Genomic DNA, 9,568 nt, shown 5'->3' on the forward strand with positions numbered 1-9,568 from the left:
GCCACAGCACCCAGGACTTGCAAGCCAGCCATCCCTTCTCTCCAAAGTAATGCAGCTGCACAGCCCCCAGTCAGGTTTCTGTATCAGTCCGCAGGCTGTCACAGTGGAGGGGCCCTACCACTGCTCCATATTCAGTACCCTCAGAGGAATGTGCAGCCTGGGATTGTCTCCTTTGTCTCTTTCCCACATGTGGGCACCTTCCCTAATTACCTCTGGTCTTGCTGAGCAGCTCTTCCCACTTCTGTCTTCTTCACTTCACTCCTGCCTCCTCTCTGTGGATTCCCAATGCTCTTGCTCAGATGGTCTATCCAAAGGTGAGTATCTATTCACCACTTGGATCCTCTCTGTGAGAGTGGCATTGTGCAGGCTGCTGCTAGTCCTCCATCCTGCTCCATCCCAGGATTTCTGTTTTGCTCTTTTTCATGATACTTATCTCTTCATTGAATCTATCATTTATATCCTGAATTGTTTTTCTGATTTCTTTGTATTGTTTATCTGTGTTCTCTCATATCTCACTGAGGTTTTTTAATATCATTATTTTGAACTCTTTTCCAGGCATTTCACAGATTTCTTTTTCATTTGAATCTGTCGCTAGAGACTTATGTTCATTTGGAGGTGTCATGTTTCCTTGCTTTTTCATGTTTCTTGTGTCCTGATGTTAATATCTGCACATCTGGTGTAACAGTCACTTCTTTCAGTTTTTTGGATTGGCTTTCTTAGGGTGAGACTTTTTCTCTGTGGATGTATCTATGGCATTGGTTTTTGGCCACTTTAACTTTGATTCTGAGTGTGTGCAATAGTGTAGTTCCTGTATGATTTCTTCCACTCTAATCACCATCAGTGGTGTCCTGGTTTCCTCAGTGGCTTAGGCTGTTGTTAGTTGAAGCTGTGGCGAGGCTGCTGCAGACAGGGATGCCAGGCAGGCCAGTCCTCGGGCCCCAGTGGCGGTGGCAGCAGGCCAAGTGTGCTTGTCTTTGGGCTCTTTGGTGGCATACATTGGCACCATTGTTAGCAGGTCTATGATGGTTGATTATTGGGCCTTCTGGCAGGTGCCAGCAGAAGCAGCTGTAGGTTGGGCAGGCAGACAAGTCGTCAGGCCCCCAGGAGGAGTGCATGCACACCACCCATGGTGTGTGGGAAAGGGCAAACCCTAGGCCTCCAGATGACATGCTTGGGCACTGGGTAGGGGGACGGCGTGCCAGGTGGGTTGGGGCTGTCCTCAGGTCCCTTGATGGTGTACACAGGCACAGGCTTTGGTGAATAAGGTTGGGCAATCCCAAGGCCCCCAAACAATGTGTTTGGGTGCCAACAGCAGGCAGTCTAGGTCTGTTTTTAGGTCCCCTAATGGTGCATATGTGTACCAGAAGTGGCAGGCAGGGCAGATCAATCCCCCAGCCTCCAGACAGTACACTCAGGCACTTGAGGTGGGGGACAATGCCAGGTGGGGCAGGCCTATCCTAAGGCCCACCGCCTTGTGCCCATGGGCACAAGCTGTAGTGGACAGGACAGTCCCCAGGGTCCTGGACAGCATGCTTGGATGCTGGTAGCAGGTGGACTGAGTCTTTTGTCAAGCCTCCTGATGATGTGCATGCACCCCCCGAGCTGTAGATGGGGTCGGGCAATTCCCAGGCTCCCAGATGGCATGCTTGGGGGCACTGGGAGGGTTGGTCCCAGGTGGCAACAGGCCTATCCTCAGGCCTCTATTGGAGTACACGGGTACAGGGCTGTGGTGGGCACAACAGGACTATTCTGGGGCCCCTGCATGTTGTGCTCAGGCAGCGGTGGAAGCGGGCAGAGTGAGTCTATCCTCATGCCCCTGGACTGCGTCCAGGTAGCCTAGTCCCCAGGCCTGCTGAAGGGCATGGGAGTGTGCAGCTGCCCTGAGGGGGAAGTAGTTGCTGTCAGTGGCAGTGGGCCCGGCTGGGTGTCTCTCAGGCTCTGAGGAGAGTGTGCGCCAGCAACTTTTCTCCTAGGGGCACCCCCCGCCGTGCACTGCCCCACACATTCATGTGAGTGTAGGACATTGTGTGGCTAGAGTGCTGGGGAGCTAGCCACAATGGGTCCAGTGAGTGTTGTGCTGCTGCAGCCCTCTAGGTGCACATGGGGGGCTGTCAGCAGGGCTCCAGGGACATGGAGCTGCAGGCCCCCAGGGCAGGATGCAGTCTGGTGGGAACCGGTTCTCAAAGTGGCACCATGCTTCAGCTTTTAGGTCTTGGGGGGGGGGGTTGGGTGGGGACTAAGAACAAATAACCTCTCTGCAACAATGCCATTGCATGACTCTAGGTAGTTCACTCTACTAGTCTCAGAGCCCAAGAGGGGTTCTCCTGCAGCTAAGATTGCAGGAGTCCTTGGTGGGAATGTGGACCACTGGGAATCTCTCTTACCTTTTCCCTGCACTGGGGAGCCTCTTTGGGATCCTAGCCATCCTGGCCAGGCTGCCTGCCTCTCTTCCCTCTCCTTCCCTGCCTCAGATGTTTCCTGTCACTTTCCCTGCTGAATTCCAGTGTTCTCTCTTGGAGGCTCTATTTGACATGTGATTATCATGTCACAACTGGCTGTTTTGGTCCTTCTTTGTGGAGGAGTAGTGCCAGGTGCCTCTAGTCTGCCACTTTGAAGCCATGAAGTTTATTTTTTATGGGTTCTTTTTGTCTCTTCTTGTACTGTATACTTTACCACTTTATGTAGCTTTATATGGTGTTTTAATATTAGATGGATCCAGTACCTCCATCCTGCTTACTCCTTCCAAGTTTTCTGTTCTTTCGCCCCATGTCCTTTTTTTAGAGTTAATTTTGGTAATTTATATTTCCTAAAAAGTCATCCTTATCTCCTGCATGTTTTCTCATTCTTTGTTTTTAAAATCAGACTCACCAGTGGTTTGTTTTATTGGTCTTTCTAAAGATTTATATTGTGCTTGGGATTTTAATTGGGATTACAGTAAAGTTACATACTAATTAGAAGAGAACATGAATCTTGAGAGTTTGCCATAGTGAACATATTATGTTTTTACATTTATTCAAATATTTCTGTCATTCAGTAAAGTTTTAGAGACCCTCCTCCCTTATATAGTTCCAATTTATGTCTTAAAATTATTCCTTAAACTTATATTTTTGTTCCTATTGTTAATGTGTTTGTGTTCCCATTATAGTAGGACGTGGGCAAAACATATGATTTCTATATGTACATTATAATTGACCACCGTACTAAATTCTGTTATTGATTTCAACAGGTTTTTCAGTGATTTCTTTGTATTTTTATTGACAATCACAGGAGGCAGGGGTACTATTTTGCCTGTTCTTTTCAATATTTACATATCTTATTTCCATTTTCGTTTAATTTTATATGCTAGAACATCTAGAACGGTATTTAAACAGTAAGCCTGTTGAGCTTTCTTGTCTTGTTCCTTCTTTGAATGGAAATGTGTTTCATGTTTTAACACATGAAGTTGTCTATCTGGCTGGGATATATATTCTTTATCAGATTAAGGTAATCTCCCTGACTCCTAAATACTGTATTTTATCTCCTTTGACATATTAGTGTGATGAATTGTAACAGTGAGACATTCTCACATACCTGGAATGAACACCATTTAATCATTGGATATTATAATTTGATATTTGTCTGAAATCAATTTTGGATTGATTTGCTAAATCAATTTGCTAAAATTTTATTTAGGATTTTTACTTCCATAGTCATAAGTTTTATTGATCTGTAGTTTTTGCTTCTCCAGATTCATAAAATGAGTTTAGAAATTTTCCATGTCTTTTATTCTTCAAAAAATTTAGAAACATAGAATTATATCTATTTCTTGTAAATTTTAACAAACTATTCTTTGGATATTGGTCTCTTCAAGTTTTTGCTGCTTCTTGTGTCAATTTTAGAAATTTATGTCTTTTTATAAAATCATCAATATCCCTTTGTAATTATCACTGTTTATATTATCTTTATTGTTAATGTTATATTTAGGTGTATTTTAGATTTCCTTGAGGTTTGTCAACTTTTAGTATTTTAAAGATCTATGATATATTTTGAATCTTTTCAAATTTATACTTAGAAATAAAAATGTTTGCCAAATTGCAATCATTTACTAATCTATCCACATCATGTATTGAATTTGTAATAATTGTTCTTACAATGGGGTAGAACTGAACTGCAAATGCTCATTTAGAGTTCACGTGCTTTCCAAAAGGCAACTTATCTCAGGTAGTAAGCAGGTAACTTACCAAGAAGTGGCACATTGTAACAAACATGTTGCAGTGTTTGGCAAATTGATTGACAGCCAAATCTTGATTATCAACAAAACAAATGTGAGGATCCTTAGGTAATTTACCAATAGAAATAATCCAGTATTTTAATGTAACCATTTATTTTAATATCTTCTCAGTTATAATAACTATGCACAGCAGTGCAAATATGATAGTAAATGTGAATAGCTGTCATAGCTTCTTTATTCTCTGACCAGTGTTCATGAACAATGAAATAGCCAAATGCATTTAGCAGAAAGGGAAAAAAAAAGCAGAAGAAATAGGTGGCCTGGACAACTCAAACTGTACAGTCATTCTCTAGAGACGGTTGCCCTGATAGGTGTGTGATTATAAATTGCTGCTTGACTAGACATGAGGCAATTGTCTGCTTAGCTCATTCTTCTGAGTAGTGTACATCAGCAGTCCCCAAAGCAGGGCACACAAGGCAACCAGCTGGCAAACAAAAGGATAATATTAGAATTGCCATTCATACTTATTTTTTCCTTATTCTTTTTAAAGATCTTATTTGTGTGTATATATTATATTAGTATAGTCATGTATGTAAATGATTTATAAATAAATAACTGTACATATATTGGTGATATATACTAGAAAATGTTTTACTAAAAGGGATCTAAATCAAAAAGCTTTGGAGACAACTGGTATAGATAGTAGGAATAGCTCTGGAGCAGAAGTGGAGAATCATGAGTATGAAACCTGCTTTAGCCATGTGAATTTGATCAACTGTCTTAAAAATCTGTAAAACGGGAGTAAGAATATCTGCCCTGCCTTCCTCACAGTGTTGAATCGAGGAAGAAAGGAAACTGTGTCACTGTTTGTAAATTCTGTAAATGCTGTGCAAATTGTGATGTTATTTTTTCAGCTTTTAAAATATTTTCTTCAAATGCATTCAGGATACCATGTAATCTTTATAAAAGACCATATTCTACATAGTGGCCAGACATTTTACTTTTAGGATCAAAGGAGAAAAAAATGTTTAGGATTTAACAATTCTATAATTCTAAACGAGATATATTTGCTTCTAACTTCCCAGAAAGTTTTGATGACCAAAACAAAATAAACAAAAATTTTAAACAAAACAAACTTGGGAATTAAAAAAGGAAAGTGATTAAAAGTGAGTCAAGTTTTATCTGTAACTTCAGGAGAAAATAATTTTTTTAAAAAGGGAGAGCGAAAATCAGGCCTTAGAAATAAGGAACTAGTAAAGGAAAAACTGGAGTTCTGTAACCTTAAGAGCCAGCATTTTGATACCAACAGTTAATGATCTCAGGAAATTCTTAAGTATTTTCTTGGCCTGCACTATACCTTGAATGAAAATGTGGAGATTAATTGCAGACCTACTGTTTGCTGCTTCTTCTAATGCTATTATATTATAATTCAGGGACTTACTGGCATTTAAGGATGCCACCATGTAGTAACAATGGGAATTTATTTTCCTTAGAGTTTTGAAAACTCTCAGGAGTTTTTCCTTTTTCTTTTTTTTTTCTGTCTCAATTACAGGTTGAAGCTCCATTCATACCAAAGTTCAGAGGCTCTGGAGATACCAGCAACTTTGATGACTATGAAGAAGAAGATATCCGTGTCTCTATAACAGAAAAATGTGCAAAAGAATTTGGTGAATTTTAGAGAGGAACAATAAGATGACATCAATCTTTGCTCTCTGTTGAGAGATAAGGTGGAGCTGAGACCGTCCTTGTTGAAGCAGTTACCTAGTTCCTTCATTCCAGCAACTGAGTGAGGTCTTTATTGCCATCATCCGTGTATGCACTCTGCATCCACCTAAGCAACAAGGCACCGCTAAGCAAGCATTGTCTGTGCCATGACACAGTGCTAGACCACTTTCCTACTTCTCTTTGGGTTGTCTTTCTCCTCTCCTGCATCCATCTCTTCCTTTCTCAACTTCATTAGTTTTCCCTAAACAGTGCTCCATTTTATCTGATTAGTGTTTCAGATAGGCAGTGTTACGGCTACGTGCTATTTGAAGGGAAGGGTAAGTGTTGCTTTCAGTCCTTCTTTCCAATATTTCTGTTGGTCAATGGCTTCATAAACTTTCTAATAATTATTTGTACTTTGAGTAGCTCAGGCTCAGTTTTGCCAAAACTCTTGACAATTTTCAAGGGTAGCATGTCTTATCATCAAGGAAATTTATACAAATTTAAGAAACACAGTAACTTTGTTGGAATTCTGGCAATAAATTTGGAGAGACGAATACGGAGTAGCTGGATCCAGCAATTTGGATTGCTATAGATCAAAAGTTCTATTTCCCTTTGCCTCTTTTTACGTCATCCTCCCCTTGAGCAATGAAGTGACCAGCCTGTGTAGTGCGACAAGTGTGTCTCACTCAGCAGGATAAACTAATGATATGGATCATCTCCCAGATTCTCTCACCTGGTACCAGCATGCCTGTAGGTGTTAGAGAAGAGTTCTAAGTTTTCTCAACCTTAACTCTTCCATAAGGATGTTAGCCAGTATTTTAATAGAACATGATTAATCAAAGTGACAAATTTTGAAGTTTCTCAAATAGGTCCTCATTGTAAACTTTTTAAAGGAAAAGAAGCAAACTAAAAAGAGCGTTGGTTTGGATAAATGCTTTGCTAAGTCAAATGGCTTGATTCTTGCAAACAATGTAGAGGTACTCTTATTTAAAGTGAGGGTTTTCTGTTTATTTTGTAACCCTTAAGAACACACGAAGTTGTTACCAGCTGGTTACTCTGGTGTACTATACTTGTGAGCCTAAGGTAGGGGCACTGCTGCAACTTCTGCTTTCATCCCATGCTTTCTTTGTCAAGGAGGAAAGGGGACAAGTTTATAAAACTGCCACACTTGTAATTTTGAGGTGTGATACTTTCAGATGTCATAATTTTTAACTTCTTATCTCTCAGTAAGCAGAATGTGTGATCATACAGATACGATTTTAGTATTTGAGTTTAGTTTTTTCTTCTATACTTTCTTCCCAGCTGACTTAACAACATTGATGTCAGATGGAAATGTCAAGCACTTTTGCACACTTGGTTCAGTGTTTGTTGAGAATCCATGGCTTAACCGAGTTGTTTTGCTTTTTGTTTGTTTGTTTGGCTTTTTAAGTTTCCCCAACTGGTTTTATCTCTGTGTCTCAGTGACCTATATATTAAAACAACACACCAAAATGGTTTAAAATAAACCCTGCGTTCATTTTTTATGATCAGTTTACATTCATATAAAATGAATTGTTTTTAATCAAACTAATCTTCATGTATATAATCATTCTATTTGCTTCATTATCGGTGCAGGTAGGTCACTGACACCACTGCTTTTTATCTGTACCATACCCTTGTAAAACCTTTGAAGACATCAAAAAATCCTGCCTGAAATGTTCTCTCCACCGATCTATATGTCTTTTGGTTGTCAAGTGTTTCTGCATGGTAATGTCACGTAAAGGCTGACGCTGATTTTAGTTGGTCCACTCATATTTAAAATGTGTAAGAAAAATTTGAAATACTCTTGCTGTAGCAAGTTTTATGTAATAAAGATATATCATCATGTTAATAAATTTAAAACATCATTTGTAGAAAATATTTTAATTTTTTTGTATTTCAGTTAGCCCCAGGAACATGCTGATCATTGTATTCTATATGTATGCTACAAATTCTATGGTAGCTTTGTTGTATATTATTGTAAAATTATTTTAATAAATCATGGGGATGACAATTTGATTATTACTATTTAGTTTTCAGTAACTGAAAAGATTTCTATGAATTCTAAAAATATTTTTTTCTATGAAATTACTAGTGCCCAGCTGTAGAATCTGCCCTGGGTAGTGACCCCTAGACATACATTGGTATTGAGGGCTGTGCAGCCATTCCATTTTACTCTCTATTTATAGGACATGAGCAAGCTTTCAAATGTGTCAAGGGAATCTATTTCCAACCAATCGAGTACTCTGAATTAGAATATTTTTAAGTTCCCAATCTCAGGCACAATTTAGCCAAGAACAAGATAAAAACTTGAATAAGAAATAAGTAGCATAAATCAGTATTTAACCTCAAACTACATTATTTGGAACAGAAAAGACGTTTTTGCTCAATAAATAAGAGATGGCATTGTATAAGAAGGGACCCTAGAGTGAAAGTCAAGACATCTGAGTTTCAAGCCAGAAAACTATCAGTATGACCCTGGCCTCAGTTCTCTTATCTATAAAATGGGAGAGTTAGATTAGGCAGTTTCGAAGGTTCCTTCTAACTTTCACAGGTTATGACAAGATTCTCTTTTTATCTGATGTTTTGGAGAGATATCATGCTTTGAAGTCTCAGTAAGGCGGCATATTTTAGGGCATCTTTCTTCTTATCTCTGACAGTGTTCTTACAATTCTATGAATATCATAAGAACCTCTTGTCTGTCCTAATTCCTTCCTTATTTATTGATACTGAATACCCAGTTGATATTAAACCATCAACCTACCAAAAAAGATACTGTGGCTTATGGGAATTGCTGTCTTATTCTTGGTATGTTCTTGCATTGACTGCCCATTGGCCTGAAAATACTCATTGTAAACCCGAAAAAAAAAATCATTTTTTTCCCACTGTTTCTCTGCTTGTTGTAAGAATCAAATGAAATAATGTATGTGAAAGCACCTTGTAAAATGTAACCTATCCATGTAAAATGTTAAGGTGTGTTGTTATTTCATTAATTACTTCTTTGTTTAGAATGGAATTTCCTATGCACTACCATAGCTAGGAAATGCTGAAAACAACTGTTTTTTAATTAATCAATAACTGCAAAATTAAAGTATCTTCAATGGATAAGACAATTTTTGAGTCTTGAATTCTATCTGATGCCCTTATCTCCGGATTTATTTTCTGCTGATACCACAGATGCCAATAGATTTTAAAATTTGGGATTTTTTGGCCGTGGGAGCAGAGTGACAGGGGGAGGAACGAACATCCACCCATCTACTCAAACTGAATGTTCACTAAGAAACTGTTAAGTCCATTTGGCAGTTTCTAAGAAGTGTTTCTACTTTTCTCATTTCTAATATTGGTCCAAATTACTTCTAACATACTATTGGAAATATTCATATTTAAAGTATTTGATATTGCAAGAGCCCTCCTCTTTACACTGTAACAATGAACTATAAGTCTATTCTTTTTTCTTCAGGAGTGCTTTTGAGCTTCACATTACCTCTTCCCATTTTAGCCAGGTTCATTAGTGTGTATTTCTAAAGTTGTCCTTTACCTCAAGAAATAATCATTTTGGATAATCGTTTTAATAGCTTACCATTTTGTTTGCTATTGCAAACATTTATAAATATTGATGCATTTTCTAACATG

At 38.8% G+C, this 9,568-nt stretch overlaps 1 protein-coding gene across 6 annotated transcripts in view; it reads left to right on the forward strand.

Annotated features, from left to right (window-relative positions):
* PRKACB (protein kinase cAMP-activated catalytic subunit beta) overlaps positions 1-9,048 on the forward strand; it is a 121,981-nt gene extending 112,933 nt beyond the window's left edge. For all 6 annotated transcript variants that reach the window (XM_020282676.2, XM_020282671.2, XM_012747564.3 and 3 more), the window contains one exon: positions 5,763-9,048. In XM_020282676.2, the coding sequence (XP_020138265.1) occupies positions 5,763-5,888 (126 nt within the window). In that variant the 3' untranslated portion in view covers positions 5,889-9,048. The remainder of the gene's footprint in view (positions 1-5,762) is intronic.
* The last annotated feature ends 520 nt before the right edge of the window (positions 9,049-9,568 follow it).

The sequence above is a fragment of the Microcebus murinus genome, chromosome 2, assembly GCF_040939455.1.
Source record: "Microcebus murinus isolate Inina chromosome 2, M.murinus_Inina_mat1.0, whole genome shotgun sequence".
Lineage (NCBI taxonomy): Eukaryota > Metazoa > Chordata > Mammalia > Primates > Cheirogaleidae > Microcebus > Microcebus murinus.